This window comes from Beta vulgaris, chromosome 7 (assembly GCF_026745355.1).
Source record: "Beta vulgaris subsp. vulgaris cultivar EL10 chromosome 7, EL10.2, whole genome shotgun sequence".
Taxonomy (NCBI): domain Eukaryota; kingdom Viridiplantae; phylum Streptophyta; class Magnoliopsida; order Caryophyllales; family Amaranthaceae; genus Beta; species Beta vulgaris.
Window position 1 is genome coordinate 59427978 of NC_079208.1, and position 22416 is coordinate 59450393.

The window sequence follows — 22416 nt, forward strand, 5'->3', positions numbered from 1 at the left end:
ATTAATAATCATAAATTAATAATAATAATAATAATTAATGATAATAATGATAATTAATAATAATTATTTTATATTATTTGTATTAATATATTAATACTTGATGATGATATATAATAACAATAATATCTAAGAAGTAAATTAATATTACTATTTTAATAATTAGATTTAATAATATAAAATATTTAGTAATAAAAATAATGATTGGGTTGGACCGCGAAAATTACATTATAAAACGTCTTGACGCGATTTGATTGGTTTATGGGCTAAAAAGTGGGTTTATTTGTGCTTTGACCTAAACCATGTTCCTCCTAATAATAACAGTAGTAATAATAATGAGTAAAGGTATAATAAACAAAATAATATATAGAAACAATAATAATAATACTTAATAGTAATGATATATATTTAAATAATATAATAATAATGATAATAAATATAATAATAATATGATAATAATAATAATAATGATATAATAATAATAATGATAATAATAATAATAAGAGTAATTAGTAAAATAAATTATACCAACATAATAATAATATTTAACAAAATGATCATAAAAGAATGAAACTGAACTGAACTAAACTGAATTGAACTGAACTGAACTTATTGGAGCTGAACTGAACTGAACTGAAAATAAGCTGCGGAGAACATGCCCTTACTCTCACATATCACTATTCATTTCAGTTCAATTCAATTTAGTTTAGTTCAGTTAAATACAATTCACGTCAATTCAGTTCAGCTATTTTATGCTGAAGAGAACAGACCCTTAACCTAACAAGAGTGCATGCAATCGTGTACAAGTCGTAACTTGGGATAACAATTAAACCGTAGATTTTATTAGATAAGATAAAATCTAACGATACTTAAGCACTTGAGCCAACCCTAATTTCTAATCTAATTGCAAAAAACAAATCTCAACTATCGATGAGGGAGTAATTATAAGTAGGAAGAACTCTTTTACCTCCACTATTCTTTTTTTTTTTTTTCTCTGTTGTCTTTGTTAGCAATAGCATTGACATGTGGAGGAAAGTGAAGAAGAGCAAACAACAATGTCTCCTATCTCTCTATGTTTGAGGCCATTAACATCTTCTTTTTCTTCAAATTATTCTCTCTCTCAAAGCTTCAAAATCCCAGAAAATTGCTGTAACATTAATAATAATAATAATAATATTATTACTGTAAAAGGTGGAGAATTAAAACCCATAATTATCACCGGAAATCCTCCTACTTTTGTATCTGCTCCTGATCGCCGTATAGTCGCTGGTTTGTTCTATCTTTCTGTTAATTTTCTAGCTAAATTATAGTAATTATCTAAATTATGAGATGATTCTGGGTTTTTTTGGGTTTTGAAAAATATAATATAGAAATTTGCAGTATTATTTTATGATAATTGGCAAGTGGGTTTGAAAATTTGTGATTTTTAGAGTTAAAATTTGTGGGAAATTTCTGATTTTTAGGAGGAATTTTTCTTCTATATTATAATGGATATGTGTGATTATTTGGTTTATAAAGTTGTGATTAAGTGTGAAATAGGCCATGATCAAAAGAGAAGAAAAGTTTGGTCAGCTTAATGAATAAAGAAAACACCTTTTAATTTGGTTGTACATGCAGTTAACATTTCCAAGAATGATTATATTTTGGGTTATTATATTAGCTTTGTGTTTGTTACTTTATTCAATTGGATAGTATTTAACTAGTATGTTTGCTTATGTCTGAACTCTGAAGACATCAGTTTTTGCTTGTTCATGAATCATGGTCTCGAAATTCGAATGCACACTTTTGACTATTAATATCTTTAGTTAATTATTAGTATAATATAGTTGATGAAAATTAATAGAAAATGTAACGAGATCTCACATGATGATTTTGCTATTTAATATAAGTGAGAATTAGCCGTCAAAGTTTTCAAACTTAGAGCCGGTTCTCCCCAACTTATTTTCATTTTAGTTCAATTGAGCTCTGGACAATACTCTTACATATCACTATTCATTTCTATTCAATTCAGTTCGGTTCAAGTTCAACTGTTTTATGCCGAAGAGAACAGGCCCTCAGACAACAAAAAGTACTCACTTTTGTAATGTTTTACCAAGTGACATGCTCTTTTATAAACATATACTCATATTGTTAGGTTCTTACCTCCCTTCCCCTATCATTCAACTTCAAATAGGTGCATCTTAGGAAGTGTGATAATAGAATTATCACAGTTAATACTTATAGGAGTTAGGTGCTCATTATGTCTGGAAAATGTGGTAAAACATTCCAAATGTTAAGTTTTGAATTTGTATTGGCTTTAAAATCTTGTGAGATGTGTAGTTGGAGATCTGCATGGGGACTTGTCCAAGGCAAGATGGGCGCTCAACATGGCCGGAGTATTGAGTTCAGATGGTCGAGACTCGTGGACTGGGGGCGAAACGGTATGCTTTGCCCTTTTTGTGATACTCCATTTGAAATGGATAATATTGATGAATGTACCTGGATATCATTCTATTATACTTCTCTAGATGCTTATTGTACACTATCTTTACTTTGCAATTGTAATCTGTTTGGGATTTCTTTCCCATTACTGGTGATTTACATTGTTCCTGGCATTGTGACTGATAATGCATGCCTTAGGATCCTGTTACCTAAACTTGTCTATTAGTTTAGGCATATTGTCTACTTGTTGACTTGGAAAATTTTATGAAATTTTGCATATTTGGTGAGCAAATGAAGTGTTAAGCAACCACACCCATGTTCGAATGGCGAGTATATGACATCGGTGTTGGATGTGAATTGAAGGGTATAAGGGACATTACTTAGGACACTGGAGATACAATATGGTGAGACTGTAGAATATAGACTTGTTTATTAGAGTACCTGATTAACTTTAACGACACCTTTTGCTTGGTATGATTAGGTAGTTAACTATCCTCTATGCTACTGTAGGGCAAGGCCTTGGACATCTGACCCATATGATAACAACATGGCATAGGCATGAGCTTTTGCTCGGAATTAATATTCTTTTTTGATTTGATTGTTATGGAAAGTCCATATTGATTCTGAAATCTGAAACAGTTACTTATACTAGCTTTATTTGTTATAACACAGGTGTTGATACAGCTTGGAGATATTCTTGACCGAGGTGAGGATGAAATAGCAATCTTGTCATTGTTGCGGTCACTGGATATACAGGCAAGAGTTGAAGGGGGAGCTGTCTTTCAGGTTTGCTGTAAACCATATATTAAGTCATGATAGTGTTCTAATATTCTGCGAGATCATGGGTAGCTTCGAATATCAGCTGTTCAAATTAACCACTCTGAGTTATGACCTTCATGCACCACTTTCTGAGTTTTGTCCTAGTGCATTTTGATGCAGAAGTTCACATAGTATTCTTCAGTCTCTTCTCTGCTCTGAAGTCTGAAGTTACCCATGTTGGATGTACCTTTGAAAGTCATGATTATTGAAACATTTCCTTTCCCTCTGGAATAGGTTAATGGAAACCATGAAACCATGAACGTGGAAGGTGATTTTAGATATGTTGATTCTGGGGGATTCGATGAGTGCACAAACTTCCTGGAGTATCTGAATGAGTGTAATCACAACTGGGAAAAAGCTTTTGTTGACTGGATTGCTGTCTCAGAGAGGTGGAAAGAAGATCCTACAAATTCCCAAAATTCTTGGGGTCCTTGGAATCTTGTTAAGGTATCGACACTATATATTCTGCCTGCTATTCTAATATTCTAAGATCTATCACCATGTTTGGTGTTTTGACGTGTCTTTTTAGAAAAATATAAAGAAACTAGATAACTGCCCTCTCTGTTATGTTGCATCGCGCTATATTACTCAAACTCGGTACTTGTGTCAGATACGGGTATGGATCTAAGTGTTAGACTCAGTTACTTAGTGAACAACTTTTATGGATTTCATCCAAAATGATGTGCCAAGTGTCTATATCTATGAGTATCGAGAATTTGACTCAGGCACAAATGAAGGATCTGATAACATAGGTCTTGACTCTTGGGCATATAATTTTGTCAAGTCTGGAAAATCTGATAAAGTTTCAGCTGGCAGTCGATGCAACTGAAAGACTGAAAATGAGGTAACTTGTATTATTAAGGCGCCAGTATTCGATACACATACAACTGCATATGTGTCCAATATAGTGAACAAGACAAATATTAGGATCGGGAACTGAGGATATACCTGCTATATTTTTTTATTATAATTTTGTAATATTGTATATTAGGACAGAGGCAGAGGGGAGTTATTGCTCGGTCAGTCCTCCTCCAACCAGGAGGCCCACTTGCTTGTGAATTAGCACGGCATCCCATTGTCCTTAAAGTTAATGATTGGGTGTTTTGCCATGGTGGACTTCTTCCTCATCACGGTACGATGAACACTGCTCACGAAAAACTTTTGTTTTGGCTAGTTTCTGAATTAATTACAGTTTGACCCTCATAAAACATCTATAATAACAATTACGGTACCTCCTTAGTTGGTTATGGCATAGAGAGGATGAATAATGATGTTTCTCGTTGGATGAGAGCCGGGCATGAGGATGATACGGAACCTCCTCTCCCTTTTATAGCCACCAGGGGATATGATAGTGTTGTTTGGAACCGTTTATACTCGAGAGATACTTCAGACTTAGCAGACTACCAGATGAACCAGGTAAGATATCTTAATTATGTCTTCTGTGTTTTGTCACGAAAAATTTGGATATATTTATGTATGCAGTCTGATTTTGATGCTGTGTATTAATTAACATCTTTTGGTTATAAGATACAAGGAATTCTTGAAGAAACATTACAAGCAGTAGGTGCTAAGGCAATGGTAGTGGGTCATACCCCTCAAACTTCTGGAGTGAATTGGTATGTGCTTCTAGAATTGGTAGCTTTCAGCATTCGTTTATGGCATGACTTCCTTAAAATATATTTGCAGTTGAGATTTCTTCTCAAACTTAATTCTCAAAGTCCCTGTATGTTTGTTGGATTTGCAGTGAATTCGATTGTAGCATATGGCGCATTGATGTAGGGATGTCTAGCGGAGTTCTTGATTCAACACCAGAGGTACTTCTCTATTAGTTCTACTTTAGAATTTGCATGATGCGAGGAACTAGTAAAATCTGTCATATACGCCATTAATTTAACAACGAGGTTTAAAACTTCCTCCATTTTTTTTTAACTGCAACAATACCCTTTTCATGGACTCCAATGCAAACTTTGACCAATTATATCCAAAAATTATAAAAAGATGATATTTGGAAAATACACATTCAAATGAATCTAATAATACATCACTTGATAATTAATATTGGTTACTTTTGAATATATATACGGTATAAAGAATGGGGGAAGTATTAGATATGTTCTTGATTAGGGAGAATATCGAACGTCGAAGGTTGTATGCCACTAATTCAGCAACCTCTTCCTTTCATGTCAATATAATGTAAAAAAAACATGGGTTGTGAGGCATTGATCAGACTCTGGTAATGTGGTTTGGTTTCTGAATCGTATTCGCATCTGCGCGAACTTCTGTTGAATAAATCTTAATGCTTCGGTTGCCAGGTTTTGGAAATACAAGGCAACAAAGCAAGAGCAATCAGAAGCCATGGCGACGCTACCAGTGAATTACAGGTTCTCAGCTTCATTTAAAGGCAAGCAAGAAAATAAGTGATATTTGTAAGATAAACAAAAACATGTTGCTACTTGCTAGTTGTGCAACTGTGATTTAAGTAGTTTGATTAATATGGCCAAATCTTGTATATTCTGAGCCAGTTTGTCTAAATGTTTACCCTCTATTTTTGTATATTTTTAACACGAACTTACATTGTTTATGAGAATAATTGCTCTTTAATGTGCCCTCTACATTGTAATAAAAGAATATTGCTGGTCATCTGGTGAGATGAGACAGAAATACCAATTATTTTGATTCTTCAGAAGTTGATCTACTTCACTCCTGTAGTGAAATAGAGTTATCTTGCCTTGATTTACAAGAGGTTTTGACTTCTAATTGGTTGCATTAAGACTTGGTGGTTGGCCCAATGAGGACAATAAATACTGGCGAAATCCGTCATAACTTGATTAAAAACAAATTTAAAGACACGTGTATATAAAGGAAGAACTTTTCGAGATTAGACAATGAATATTCGATACATTTCAAACTTTTATAGTTCAACTATTAAGCTACTATCCATCTAAAACAAGTACAACAGAGGGTAAAAAAAGTCATCCTTCAAAGAGGGTGGCTGGAAATTGGAATAAGAGAAAGGGCAATTTTTTGTTGTTCTTTTTATTCTTTTTGTTTCCATTAGTCAATAGTCAATTATAATTTTTTCTTTTTTTTTACTAAAATTATGGATCTCAATCATGTTCTCGTAGTTTTAAAACTTAAAATACGGTCAATTGGAAAAATTGACCACAATTAAAGAATGCAAAAGAAAAATGAATTATGTAATGTGATAACAAAACATTAATTGACAATATATAAACTTACTTTCAAATGACACTTTTGTAATTTTTCTCTTAATGTAATTATTGTATTTTCTAATGATCTTCTTATTGATATAGTATACCATTGGATTATTCATATATTAAGAATGACGGAGATAGTCAAGTTATCATAATTTTGATAAGTTCCTTTGAATTAGTTTTATTTTTGCTATGTGATTAACCCAATAACTCAATCTCTCGAATGTTAATTGTGTGAAAACTATTTTATATATTTTACACGAAGCTATTAACAATTAATAACTACTATAACTACGATAACTTCTAGTCTAATCAGTGGCGGATCCAGGATTTTAAGTAAGGGGGGTAGCGTAATATTAAAATATTATAAATACAAAAAAAATATATTATGAACTCCGAAAGTAATAAAAATCCAAATACAACTTAATATTACCTACTAGATTAATTTATTACAATAGTTGATATCGATTTCTTATAGTTCAGAACCTATTTACAATTTATTAATAGTCTTTCTCAAGACGTCATTAAAAATATTAATATTAGCTTATTAGAGTTTTTAGACTCTATTTTTTACGACCTTTTTTTTACGTATTTTATACTCCTTCTGTATTTCTTTTATCTTTCCTACTTTGATTTTGCACGTTTGCCAATGCGCTTATTTTACATTAAATATCTTTCATTATATATTAGTAAAAATTATAATAATTGAATATTAATAAATTATTCATTGAGACGAATCAAACAAGATCCCACGTGACTAAATTTTTTTCTTACATATTGAGAAAAATCTACAACATTCTTTCTAATTGTGAATAGTGTCAAGATTCTAAGTGAGAAAGATAAAAAAATACAGAGGGAGTACCACCTTATTATAACATACAATAAGAAAAGTTTTGAAAAAAGAGTTCAAAAAAACAAACATAAGAAGAAAAATTACGAAATTTAAGCAAAAATAAGATAAGTTAAAATAAGTTTTATAAAAAAAAATAAGATAGAGAGAACAAATCCTTAATATCAGAAAACTTTTGCCATATAAAAGAAAACTTGTATTTTCTAAAAGCAAAAAGGATAAAAAAAATCATAATATTTCTTCCTTTTCAAACCCGTGCATCACCCTATAAAGCTAATATACATGGGTAAGAAATGAATTATATAAACTATTCTATAATTCAATATGACTTTGTAAACTAAAATGCTGAAAGCCCAAATATAAGTAGTCTTTATGTAAGCAAAGATGTTTGATCAAAGATATTTTGTATTCTTAAACTAACAAGATCATGAGTTTGAGTATTATTTTAATGACTAAAAAAAACTAAAAAGCACTACAATCATGCAGATGGAGACTCTCAATCACGGAACCTTCAACATTGACTATGAACTTAGCAAACTTCCAGCAATCCAACTTCGCTACTCCCGCATCTATGTAAAGGCCGGGAAAATAATTTTTTAAAAAAATACAAGGGGTAGCAGATGCTACCCCTTGTTCCTTAGTGGCTCCGCCACTGAGTCTAATACTACATCGATAAACAAGCCTCAAATTTATTTGTTGTTGTTGGAAAAATTAATATCTTGTACGCGCCTCATCGTCCTCAGTTGCTTTGCTTTACACGGTTTTACAGGTAAAACATTTCACAATCATCTATGAAATAAAAAAGTTAATCATGATTAATATTATTATTCTTATATTTGAAAAGAGGTTACCAATTGAATGTCAATTAGGAGTACATAGTTCCTAATAGTTTCCCCAACACCCCAAAAATGAAAATAATAATCCCTAGTTGTGCTTCAACGTCTTTAAAAAGGTCTAGTTGAATAAATTTTTTTTCCCCAATTTTCTTTCATGTTGTGCTGTAGGAATCTAACATTAATGTATATGATTCATATTAAACCATGGAAAACCCTTTATAAATACTCCATCAAATAAGAAAGATGCAAGAAGGAAACTCAACTGCGTTAAAAAATAGGCAAGAGAGTGGTGAGTAGAGATTAGAGAATGGCTTCACCTAACTTCTACTTCAAGGTGGCAACTTTGGCACTATTCTTCCTCATTTTATTAGGTAAATACTCAAATAACTCGATCTATATATGCGAATGTCAACTAACTTAAGGTTAAAGTTTCAAGAGGTGGTCAAGGTGTCCAAAACCTCACATCGAATATCGTCTACATCATTTCACCTTGTGTCTCTGTATACTCCAAAAAAATATTTATTGGTATTCGTATTATCAAAAGTATATCATAATTCCTGGTCTGTTTTATATTAATCACAACAATTTGATAAATACAGAGTTTTGGTACTAATAGTTTGATTAAAATTTCAAGCTATGAACTTGATCATTAGTGTTTTATCATCTCAAAGTAATGAGTTGGCCAATTTTAATTACTATAAGTAGGATATCAACAACAATATATGTAATTCTAAAATTTTTTAAATCTGAAAAAAATTGAAAATGCATGTAATCCTTTATTTTTTGTAGTATGTAATTGATTTCTACTCCTTGCTAATGACTGCATTGTTGGTACACATGCAGATATGACAGTTACGTTGACAAATGGGTGTGCTCTCACATATCACCCTTGCAATAATTGGAATAATTTTTGTTGTGCGCAAGATTATTGTGAATTGGAACTTGGAGATAGATTGACTTGGGGATATTGTCTTCCAAAGTACTAGTAATGGCTGTTTTAGTGTTTTTCCATGCTCGTTGTGTGTTGGAAACTTTTTTTTTTTGAACTAGTTGTTGCACCGCGCGCCTACGCGCACGGCGCCCCAAAATAGTATAATTGTGATATTCGTAGTTTGTTAGCCTTAATTGGTGAAATATCTATTTAGCACATATTCCAAACAAACGTTAAGTACAGACGTTGTATTAGTTGCATCATGCAAACCAATGAAGTACGGTGTGCAAACACGATTTATTTACTCGTTAATTTCATTTGAAAAGAGAATACATAATTAAGTTTATTTGAAGAGTAATTCCAATAGCTAAGGTAACAACTTTGATATAGAACTTGTTGTTAACTTGTAGGTTTCTCGCGTGCCTTTGAAGTGTTTTTGAAATGGAGCTATAATCTATTCATGTAGATAGTAGGCTCCCACCGCAACACCCTATTTTTGAAAATTGACGCGTTGCTGTGATTTGGATCATTGTTGTCATTAGTTTACAAAAGATGTTGGTAAAGACCTAGCAAGAGGATGCAAATAGTCAAGGAATTAGATCAATGTACATTTAAATCAAGTATGAGTATGTGTGCAAAGTAAGAAAAAGTGTTAAGTGCAAGAATGCTTACATTAGTCGATAAATTGCTAACATGTTCGGCTGGCATTTTGAAAAGCACTTCACATTGTTCATATGTAACAATGATCCAAGAATGTTGTATTCATGATATTCGAATTAAGTTAAATATAATTAGTAAGTGTGTGCGCGCACTTGACATCAATATACTAAAAAGTATCCTGGCTTCTAAAAAATGTGACGTCCTAGTTGAATTAGGGATGGTGGTGTAAGGTTGTAGTAGTAAAATTTGCAGTTTCTTTGAAATGTTTGTTGAAGGAATGGGTACGTCAGATGGATGAGAATTGTGAGTATGGTCGAGGTGGTGTTCGCTATTCATGGTTCGAGTTTGTGTTTTCGATTTTATAAACCGGAAGTGTGTTTGAGAGCTCATCATGTTTAGCTCTCATTTTCGCTTGGCAATGATCTTGGAGGTCTCTGCATTGAAAAATTCAAATCTGTAGGCGACACCCTAGTTTCATAAGGTGGATTTCAACACCCCCCGTTTCTCCTCCATTACGAAGAAACATTACAGACTCTCGAAAGAGAGTCTTGAGTCACCTAGGAATGCAACTCTTCATCAAATCATGAGCCAAGAATCCCTACGCGTCAGAAGTTTGTTGAGATTGCTCATGTGTAGAGATGTGAATCTTGCCTTTGGTTCGTTGTCCGGATCGTGTTCGACATTTGCTTTCCTACCACATCCATCAGTCATTAGAGTATTGACTCTACCAGCACATTCATCGACCAGCAACGCGCTACTTAATAGGCGACTCTTTATCAACTTTGCTTATATTTGTTTCTTAACTTGTAAGAGCTCATAAAGCTCCTTTAAATTTTCCTTTGTTTCATATTGTTGTATTAGTAATAGGTTGTACTTCGTTTTTTAATCAATACACGTTTTCTTGATGTCAAAAAAAAAAAAAAAGAATAAGTCTTTCCATAATGATCTAGTAAATGTAGTAACATAATGTTGTTCAAGTTTCCTAATTATAGCTACCTAGTTAAAACAATATGAGTTCATAGTTTAGGATTAATTTTAGTTGCAAAAAAGATACATGAAACATTACAGAGGCTCAAGCACAAGCACCGTTTCTAAGACATAAGAAAAATTCCAAATTCCTAAGGTTCTTAGTTTGTTATCATTAGCTCATCTCACAACAACTATTGAGTATGAACAAGGTCTTTTCCAGCTCTTGCTGTTACAATTGTAATTGTAAGCACCAAATACACATGGACCATGGTCGGCACACAACATGACACAAATCTAAATAAGAACAAAATGTCATAAGACACAAAAAAGGACTTCAATTTCAAAAGAAAATAGGCTTAAAATACTGCCCTCTGAGAAAAACTATCCCCTGGGCAGATAGTAACAACATTTTTAGTCATTCCCAAAGCAAATGACTGTTCCCTGGACAGTGGGAGTGTGACGGAAACATAATAGTTAATTCCTAAACTAATCTCGGTAAATTGTGTACAATATTGAGCAAGACTACGCTTGAACCACAAAAGAGAGTTAATGTCACCAACACCAAGGCGCTGCTCAACGATGGATGACATTGGAACCCCATCATAGCACGGTTCCTCGCCTGACAAAAGAAAGATCAAAAGAACATAGAAAATCAAGAGTCAGTGCAATTAAATTTTGCCAAACTACAGAAGATCTTAATACGTGGTGCAAACTTAAAAGATGCCGGAAACCTCGGTCATCAGACATGGTAGAGATAATGTGAGTTGGAGCACGAACTTTTCCACTTTTTTAATAGCTGAGTTAAGATCATCGGGTATTTGAGGAGGGGTGAATTCTTTCACTGCTGTAATCTTGCCCTCTTCAGACTATTAGAAGGATTGGAACAATGTAAATAAAATATGCGAAGAAAAGGGAGCTAAACTGCTAAAGGCACCTTACAACAGAATAAACTAAAATAACATAATGTGAAAGCCTACCAAATGAGCAAATGTTTGCTTGATAGCACCCTCAAGTGCTTCAAAAGAGTCCGAACAATAGCTCCAGCTTCTCTCAGTGCTTGGTTTTTCGCTTGGGCAGACTCCATTTCACCACCACTTTTAGCACCCTAATTTGAACATAGAACATTATAGGCAATCTATCAGTGTTTCTTCACTTAAAGTCTTGTTTGATGAGTTTAATATTCAAACAGGAACTCACAGCATGCCCAAATTGCACTTCTGATTTGAAGAGCCTTGCACAAGTTCCACTGACCCAATGCCACCATGGAAGAAGCGGCAACACTGCCATTCAAAAGCGAGTAAAAATACAGCTCAATTATTGAATGGTTTGAAGAAGCAGAGAGATGGAACTAATAGTAACCTTCTAAAAGAAGCAAAGTTGATAAATACATCAGCGGTGGGATGCGCGGCACAAGCTGCCTCAATACTGCAAAAAAGGAAAACCAAATGGCCCAAATCAGCCAACGCCCAACAGCAAAGAAAGAATTTAGGTAACTAAAACACAAACCAGCAAAACAATTATTTCAATCATCAATAGAAACTAAACAGGCCTTCCTCAAAAAGAAACTAAACAGGCCAATATACTCACTTTGTAGGGCATGTGCCAAATGAAATTAACAACAAAAAGCTACGTGAGTGATTAGTTTCATACATAGACTCTCAATTGTAGGAGAAGTACAATCATTCAAAGCCATGGCATTACTATTTACTAATGAGGTCATCAAGTAATATATTCTTTAACCCAAGTTCAAGAATCAACCATCATTCAATAAATCAAGTGCATGAGATAATCTTCCTAATAGTTGTTGTGAGATCGATGAGCCAATGATATAAACAGCAACAGCTCTAGGATGATATTTAGGAGGTGAGTATGAAAAGCAGCCGCCTTGATAAGAAGCTAAGCAGATCCTTGAGTTTCTTATTTTTAGCTCTAAGATGATGTCTAGGACGTTAATATGAAAAGCAACTAAACTACACAATAGAAGCGCAATCCAAGATATAATTGTCACTGGACTCATTACCCCTCAATTCCCCACCCCATCCTACCCCCTATTATATATACTTCATTAGCTACAATGTATCTCTTAAACCATATACCAAATACCGAATAAAAATAGGAACCCGAGTGCTTAGAAGACAAGCACCAACAATGGCGTAACTAATCACATTTACTCAATTAGCACAAAATCAGTACAAACCATTTCACTAATAAACAACAAAGAAATTTGATAAATGAGCCAGAAAATGTCCAAAAATAAGCAAAAGTTTCCAAAACAAAGACTACGAAAGCATTTACTCAATTAACAAATTGCAACCCAAAAACACTAATTAAACAAGGAATTCATAATATAAATACGTAAAATTTTAAAAATACCTGAACGTAGCATCCTTGGAACAGAAGAATTAGAATTGCTACAAATCTACAAAATCCAATAAAATTAAACCAAAAGTAAGCATTAAAACAGGAAAAATATCATTCAACAAAACTAACTAAATTAAACCAAAAGTAAGCATTTATATCCATTGCACAATCAGATATAACTAACTAATCTAAAGAACAAATCATAATGCCAATAGTGAGGCTACCTCCTTTTAAATCTTCCCATATATATTAGTCTTAGTGACAATCTACCCCACCAAAACACATTGAAGGATCAAAGAAGTCTAGGAAACTTATTAATTCTCACATAAATATAGATACTTTTTGTTACTCCTACTCAAAGTGGGAAAGTCCTATATATATCATGTTCCCCACCACATAGAACATATATGATAGCTCACACAACTTCTTGGATTCTAATTAGTCAGTAGCACTATCTAAGCATGCCATGAGTAGTGACGATACCATAAAACCTATTCAGAAGGTTAAGTAAATCTCAAAGTACGATTTCCACTTACCAAAAGATTGAACAAATATGCAAAAGTCAAACTGAATACAAAACCACATTCCTGGTTGGCAAACCAGACATTTTCTAGTTGCATCAAATGACTGAATTCTACTGGAGCAAAAAGGATGGACTTCCACATACTCATGCCAACTCTCTAACAATATTCACATATATGTTGGACAAAAGTGAGAACTCAAGACAGTATTTGACAAACCATGAAGAGAAGAAAACAGAGAGAAATTGAAGGTGTAAAAATATCAACACCATAAATCAGAATGAGCTAAACCCATTTGAAACAAAAGAGAAATTGTTGTCACCTATTATTCAAATAATAGGCTTTCTGGGTTTTTGGCCAGTTCAAACCTAAGTTGTTAATCGTTCGGTGGGGGATTGCCAAGTGATTTAAGGGAAAAATTTTAGAAACCCATTTCGAATCAACACTGTAATTTGAAACAAATTGGAGGACTATTTATCAAGCAACAACACAAATTCCGAGATTTGCAAATTTAGAACAAAAAAGAATAGTGAATTTCAACCTTTTGTCACCCATAACACTATTGAAAGGAATAGTGTAGGAATTTTTACTTTTAAAAGGTCTAAGAAGAACTCGAACTCAGAAATCGCGAAAAATTGTATCAAAAACTAAAATCTACCAATACCATGGTTTATTCAATCCATTCAAATTAGATCAAAGACTTTACAAAAGTAAAAATACAATAATCGGAAAGAGAAATCAAGAACCCTAGCTGAAAATATGACGAACATAATAACCAAATTAGCAACCATTCTAAAAAAGTCGAAAGCAAAACACAATACTACAATTCAGATTGAAGAAAAGAGCGAGTATCACCTTTAATGCGTTCCATAACTCCACGGTAATGAAAAAACAGAGAGGAGAGAGACAACAAAAGTGGAAAAATGAATCCCTTCCTTTCCCTTCCCTTCATATTCCCCTATATCCAAACACACTCTTAAAGCAGTGTGACAATATCTCCTAAGAAGGTGAAATCCTGAAATGCATCAAGAAAGAAAATACCACACAATATGATCCATTGCCCAGGAGAGCGAGTGACAGACCACAGGAGTCTTGTGTTGGCCCTGTTGGCATATGAAAGACTATAATCACATCAAACATTTCAAAACTCATGCAGCTATGTAGGAGTAATAGTGCTCTATCCAAGTAAAATGAACTAATTAGCTGCTTAAACGACCACCACCTAGAATGACTCTAGAGCATCCAAGTGCAAAAGCGAAAAGTTCAAATGGCAAGTTCAGTTTTAGAGACAAGTTGCAACCAAGGACACTATCAAAGAATCAGGAGTCGCAAAATTCAATAATAAATATAAAATAGTGCCAGCATGTAAGAAATATTACCATGACCACCAAGACCTGATAAGATATTAAACCAGGTAATGTTAAATGTTTCCAATGCATAAAAATTAAAATGGGAGTGGAGTTCAATGACCACAAGAATGTCAACCGGAAATAGCTGCTTGAATAAACCCCAAAATAGAATCAAACTTATTACCATACAATAGAAAAAAAGGAACTAACTTTCAAACAGATACTGTAACTTACGTAACCTCAGGCAGTCCTCAGTTGACTTCTTTCACGGTATCTTTTATGTCTGGTTTAAATGGCAACGGAAATGAAAAATAATCTTTAAATTTATTTTTGTTGGTGTTAAGCAAAGTGAGCAGGAAATGTATTCTCGTTAATAGCACTTTCCAGCCACAAATCTGACAAGATTTACATAAAGACCTGTGTTCCGTAAACTCACAAGAGTGCTAAATTTCTCACTTTCACATGATAAAGATAACTAATCTAATATGCACTTTGTAGCCTCATTAATTTCTTAGGGAGTAGTTTTCAGCTTTCTTAAAATCTATAGTTAACATGGTTACTCCGGCATGCACAAAAAATTCCTTATAGGTAATTCACCATGAGGTGAGAAACTTCTATCCTATAACTTGGTGACTCATCTAATTTGTGGCAGGTACATATCAGAAAATTCCTAACCAGGAATATTATTGCATAAAAGTAAAAGCTATTAGATTTAGGTAGCAGTTCTTTTCAACTTCTTGCTGCTGTATGTTTCATTTAAGATATATATAGTGCAGGGAGTTGGACTGCTAGCATCACCTATCTGAATTTCCGGATTTTGAAATCTATAGTAATATATTAAATCCGTTAAATCCATGAGAATAGAGTGAGAGCGTTTAATAATCTCGTATCATATAAAGTTAAAACAGAAATTCTAAAGCCTTTAATTGAATTGAAGACCATTAGTGAAAGTACAAAGTTTAGAATAGTTGAACCTAAAAAAATTATAGAACCTTAATTGCTCTGTCCTAACAACATGCAACTGAGCATGTAACTATAATATGCAGAACTCAAACCCACAACATACTCACTTTTGATAAGTAGAGCCAACAACTTGAAGCCCTGCTGTATCAGCCAGTTGCTCCAATATTCTCCTCTATTCCAAATGAGTTCACTCTAACACACTTTTGCTCCACACCCAAAAGATAAGCTCTTTCCGCAAGAACCTGAAAATACAATTTTGAGAGCATGAGAAGAGTCCCCAAATGTGGTTTGTTGTATATTGAATTATACATAGCAGAGATAGAGTCCAAGCCGAATCAGAAGCTAGTTTAACATAATATATGTACCAAAAATGAATAGGTGTATATCTTTACATAATATATATTACCAAAGTAAATATTCGACATTTACTTTTGTAATATCAACAATGTTAAGCCAGTCGGCTTTTTCTCTAAGATCCTCAAGCAATAGCCCATGGTGCAACAAGGCATTTTGCCAAAGAGTAGCAGATTTCTATTTCTGCATGGTTAAGATCCACATCAAGTCATCAATTATGCGTGCTTAGCCATAGGCAAAACCGCACCCTAACTTTTTCGAGCTTAGAAGATAGAAGATTAGATGAGAGAGAGAGACAGAGAGGAGAGAGGGGCAGTGAGGAGGAGGGAGGGGAAAAGAGTTGGGCGGTTGAGATGAGTTGAGAAATGGAGGGCTGGGATTGTCCATTGCAAATGAATAGTGAATTTCAACCTTTTATCACCCATAACACTATTGAAAGGAATAGTAAGGGAATTCCTACTTTTAGAAGGTCTAAGATAAGATTAGAAGATAGAAGATAGAAGATTAGAAGATTAGATGAGAGAGAGAGACAGAGGAGAGAGTGGCAGTGAAGAGGAGGGAGGAGAAAAGAATTGGGCGGTTGAGATGAGTTGAGAAATGGAGGGTTGGGATTGTCCATTGCAAATGAATGGTGAATTTCAACCTTTTATCACCCATAACACTATTGAAAGGAATAGTAAGGAGATTCCTACTTTTAAAAGGTCTAATAAGAACCTGAAGTACTTTGCACTTCAATCAATTTCATAAATATGAGGAACCCAAAATCAAATTCAATCAAGAAGTAAACACAAATTAATCACAAAACCCACATCAAATTGTGAGCCAAACAAATTAAAGGTGTAAAAATGAAACTTTATAGAGAGAAAAATAGGCAAACCTAAAACAAACCAAAACATGAAGAAGGTAGATAGCCTAGATTCAGCACATTTGGTGAAGAAAAAGAACACAAGACTTAAATTAGACTTTCATTACAACAAAGAAGAACCCTAGAAAAGTTAACATTTTGGACCTCCAGCAACATATATTGTTACAGACAACCACACGACATTCCATTCAACCCTCTTCAAAATTCTTAATTTATGCATCAGATTGAAACCATAGAGAGAAGAAAAAGAAAATACGACAAAGAAATAATGCTGAAAGTAAACTAAAACTAAGAAGTCTATAAACAAAGGAACAAAAGTGCTGAATAATCAAGAAATTTGAAGTCACCTTGCTGCGAGTCCAACACATATAGTGGAGACATCAGGTCGGATGTGCCACATTGTGTTAAATATTGCCATACCTAACAAGAAGATGATTATAGCCATCTAACTTGATAAGGGGAAAAAAGGATGCCATCATTTATCAGCACATAAACTCAATATAATAAGAAAAGATTACCAGCTGTCACTGACCCTCCCGGAGAATTCACATTCATGACAATATCCTGCAAATGTCACCAAAAATGCATCGAACACATACAAAAAATTAGTAAACTACCAAAAATAAGAGAAAGAAGCATCATAAGTTGACACATGCCCACACCATTCAAGAAGGGGTTTGCATAACATCTCCAACTTTTAAAAGGTTTATGATCTATGATATTTGTGCATGTTTAGCTAAGATTGCATGAAACTCAATCAATAATATAACCTAAGAACATTAATTAAACAAGAAAATCATATTATAAATAGGAAAAAATAGGAAAAACCCGAATGTCAAACCCATGGAACAGAACTATTGGGGTTACTAAAAATCAACAATTCTTGCCATTGCATCTAACGTATCAGGAATAATGAACTCAACTACCCGGGGGAAAAGAACTTTTGACCATATAACAGTCTGCAGAATTACCTTCACTTTCAGTTCTTCAAGGTGCAATCAAACTCATCAAAAGGGGATTCAAAACCTTTCACTTTCTTAGCCAAACACTCTCATTTGCATAAACATCCTATCGCGGGCTGTGACAACAAAACCTGAACTGAATTAGTTAAAAAAACCTACTGCCTGTGTTTTCTGGTTTTACAAGGTGACATCCATCCTATTCTAGTTTCACAAAGAAAGAGAAAAGTGGGGCAAAGCAAATTAAAAAAGAGAGAAGCAGCGATGGGAAGCCGAATTAGTTAAATTTCTTCAATTGTCAATTAGTTAAATTTCTTCAATTTTTCTCGCAATCTTCCGTTTTTAGGTGTAATTTGGGTTCTTCCTAATTCCAAAACAGTACTGTTGAAATCAAAGGAGGAAAAAAAAGAGGAATACCAGAAGAATTGGAGATGGGAAGCCGAGAAGAAGTAAGGCTGAGGTGTCTAGCTTGGCGATTGAGGTTGCTGCTGAAGCTTGCAATGGTGACTCGAGGCTCGCTGCCATTGAGAATATGTCACAGAGGAGAGAGAAATTACACCAAATGAACCTCCCATCCATCTAATAATCAAAATAGACCCTTCCGCAAACAAATGAAGCATAGAATCAACCAGCAAGCAAGGATAACAACAACAACAACAGTAGAAACGCAGGGCAACAACACCACCAAAATTCGAATTACTAAATGAATTTACATTTTCGTTTTTTATACGCAGATAATGATGAAACTCCAAATTAACCAGATCTTGGGAAAAACACGAAACCCAAAAAAAATCCATGAGAAATTAGATCTTAGTTCTAGCAAATTCGAAAAAGTATCACAAGATCCAAAACAAATAGCAAATAAACCCATAATCTAACTAAAAGAATTGAAATTTCATGGAAATTAAAGATTAGAGATAAAATTGACTAACCCTTGGAATATAGCGCCAATAACCGAAAGTCGCTGCTGGAAAAGAAGGGAGATGTTGTCGATTAGACACAATAACTGATTGAAGAATAGAGAAAGAATCAGAGCAAATTAGGGCAATTAGGGTTTATAAGAAGTGAATAATGAAATAAAGAAAGATAGAGTTAGAAATTCGGTAATGAAACGATTAAAGCAAATTAGGTCGAATAAAACGGTGAATTGAAGAATAACCTCGAAAGTTGAGCAAGCATATTACTCAGTTACAATGGAGAAACAGAAAACTCCATAGCAATGGCAAAAAAAAAAAAAAAAAAAAACAGAGAAAGAGGAGAGAGAAAATGAGGAAGAAGTTGACATGAAATTGAAAGAAACTCAGCAAAAAAACTTTAAAAATGAACATGAAACAATTGAAATCTTACTGCTGAAGAGTTTCGGTCAATTCGTCATCTTCCGTGAAATCATAAACGCTCATATTTCTTGGTTTCATATTTATTCGAGAATTTTGCGAACCCTAATTGAAGCAAGTGAGGTGTTAGAGAGGAGAGAGAAAATGAGGCAGAAGTTGACATGAAATAGAAAGAAACGAAGGGGGATACCTGAAAATTCGATGACACCACCAATTTTGCGTGCTCAACCATAGGCAAAACCCTAACTTTTTCGAGGTGAGATAGATTAGATAGATTAGAAGATTAAATGAGAGAGAGGAGCAGTGAAGAGGAGGGAGAAGAAAAGATTCGATGACACCACCAATTTTGCGTGCTCAACCATAACCAAAACCCTAACGTTTTCGAGCTGGGATAGATGAGATAGATTAGATAGATTAGATTATTAAATGAGAGAGAGAGGAGCAGTGAAGAGGAGGGAGAAGAAAAGAATAAATGAGAGAGAGAGGAGCGAGAGAAAGCGAGAAGGTCTAGAGATCCAGAGATGAAGAGAAAGAGAGAGAAGAGTGAAAACGCTGCAGAAGGTGCAAGAATGAAGAAGAGAAGGAGGCGGTGCATCACGTGAGGAGTGCGTGGGAGCAAAGTGAAGCAGATCATGTCTATACTACAAATTCACAAATTGTTTCTTCAAGTTCAAGAGGCTTATACTATGTTTAAAGGGTTATAATTCATAAGAAAACACTAATATCGATTGGAATTATGGCACACATATCCAACGTTAAGGGTTTTACCAAAAATATTCCAACCAAACATCTACATACTGCAAAACCAAAACCCAAATCAAGCAGATTAACAATAAACCCAAAACGATAACCTGTTCGAACAAAGAATTGTGAAGCAATAACCATTTGAGCCCTTGAAATTGGAAGAGATAAAAATAAGCTTACCCAAAATCCATAACCAACTAAACCCAGATCTCTACCACCGACCAAACACATAAACCTGCAAACAATAATACAAAATATGAAGAATGCCTAAAATTGAAGGTTAATCTGAAAAGGTATCAGAAAAGTTCCAACCTTAGTGACCAACCTTCTCCATTCATCGTCACTGACAAGTTCACTCCCATTCTTGTCACTCTCCTCTTCTCGAACTCCAGCAACCCAATTGATTAAATTGCTCAGGTTTTCGGGAGCTGATGTAAAGATAAAAGATAGGAAACATAAAATTAAACACCTCAAGTAACAACCCAAAAAAAAAACCCAGCTAAATAGAAAACCCAAGATAATAGAAAAGGAGAAAAATAACAACTTGATACAGTCACCACTGTTTTCCTTCTCTGATCTAATGCAGAAGTTCCATCAAATTGTACCAAAAACCAACTGAAAAGTAGATTGGTTGCCAAAGTATTGTCGTGCCATAACCCTTGCTAAATTACTACTATGAGATGCAACGAAGCATAATCAGTTATATAGATCAATTCGAGAAGTTAGATAAGTGATTATAATGCAAAGTTCATGCTCAGGTGGAATACATTCACAATATAAAAAGCAACACAGTAATTAGATGAAATATGAACATAAGAGATGCAAGAAAAGCACAATTACTAAAAAGAAAAAAAATAGAAATGATGGAAAATACCATCATAGCGTTCAGCTTGTTCTGTAGTGGAAGCCATTGAAAAACGACAGATCTAAGAGATTCAACAAAGGTGAGAGGAATGATGAACAAAACAGGAGGCCTGCAATCCTGCATACGCACATGATCGAAATCACAACCCATATTCACCCAAAAAAAGAACCATAATCGAACCCCCAAACCCCTAAAAATCGATCCCCGGTTAACCCTAACCCCAAAATTCACTGAAACCCTACCCCGATTAAAAGACCGTAATTAAATGCTAATTCAACCATAAGTAATGCAAGTAACTTCAAAATAGTATCAACCATTAAAAGAAGCAAAATCCGATTCCAAACTCGCCAATTTGAGAGCGGAAAAAAAATAAACAGTGTAAATTCAATCGTTACCTCAACATTGCAGATGAAGAAATCAAGAGGAGCAAATGGTCGATCTTTGTTCATCTCCAAAATTACACAGTTCTCGGCAAAAAATCAACAACGAAACCCTAAGTTCACAGGGCAACCATAAAATTACTCAATTTCAGATCAACTAAACCAAAAAAATCATCAAAGAAATCAATATAACATTAACGAAAGAATTAGCAATGAAAATTTGGGAGAAAAATTGATGCAGATCAAGAGAATCGTGAAGAAGATGAGAGAGGAGAGAGGAGAGATAAGAGAGACGTGAAGAAGATGAGAGAGGAGAGAGACGAAGTGAAGAAGAGGGAGATGAGATAAGGCGGTGCATCACGTGAGGGATGCGTGGGAGCAAACTGAAGCATATCATGTGAGCAGCACATGCTGGTGCAAAAGGAATAGTGAATTTCATGCTTTTACCACTCAAAACACTATTGAAAGGAATAGTGTTGCAACTCCAACTTTTAAAAGGTCTAAGAAGAAAGTTTGTGCTATTTTAGTCTAATTTCGGTTATTTGCACTGTAATTTAATTGTACCACTTTAATGGGTTTATGCTTTGATCTGCTAATTAATAAAAGTTAGGCATCTGCTATTCTGCTTGTTATTGATGTTGTTTAACCCCATGTATAATTTGTGATATCATCAAGAACAGACAACTTTTTAAATCATTGAAAGAGTCATACTATTACTCTATTAGGGTGCTAATTGAGCGAGTCGACACGAGTAGAGGCTTGCTCGACTTGTGCTCGCTAAGTTTCGAGTCGAGCCGAGCTGCTCACAAGCTGCTCGTTTACAGTCTCGGTTCACATAATTCTAGGCTTTTGATTATTATATCATTTTTTTTACAATTTTTTCCTTTTATACTAGATCATTATATATTTATTAAGTGTTAATGTACTTCTTCATTTCACAGAGAAATTAATTGAAAACAATTGAGTTGCGTGCAAGGTTATCGAGTTTCGAGCCCGAGCTAACTTGAGTCGAGCTTAGACTGA

General features: G+C 34.1%; 1 protein-coding gene and 1 pseudogene across 1 annotated transcript; one reads left to right on the plus strand and one right to left on the minus strand.

Moving 5' to 3' along the window:
• Positions 1–966: 966 nt before the first annotated feature.
• On the plus strand, positions 967–5923 carry LOC104900214 (hypothetical protein). Its single transcript, XM_010687588.4, has 9 exons — positions 967–1266; positions 2317–2417; positions 3091–3204; positions 3472–3684; positions 4234–4369; positions 4478–4653; positions 4765–4853; positions 4982–5051; positions 5550–5923. The coding sequence occupies exons 1-9, from the start codon at positions 1053–1055 to the stop codon at positions 5634–5636; spliced, it is 1200 nt and encodes a 399-aa protein (XP_010685890.2). The 5' UTR covers positions 967–1052; the 3' UTR covers positions 5637–5923.
• Positions 5924–11054: 5131 nt separating this feature from the next.
• On the minus strand, positions 11055–15993 carry LOC104901917 (ATP-citrate synthase beta chain protein 2-like; annotated as a pseudogene).
• Positions 15994–22416: the final 6423 nt, after the last annotated feature.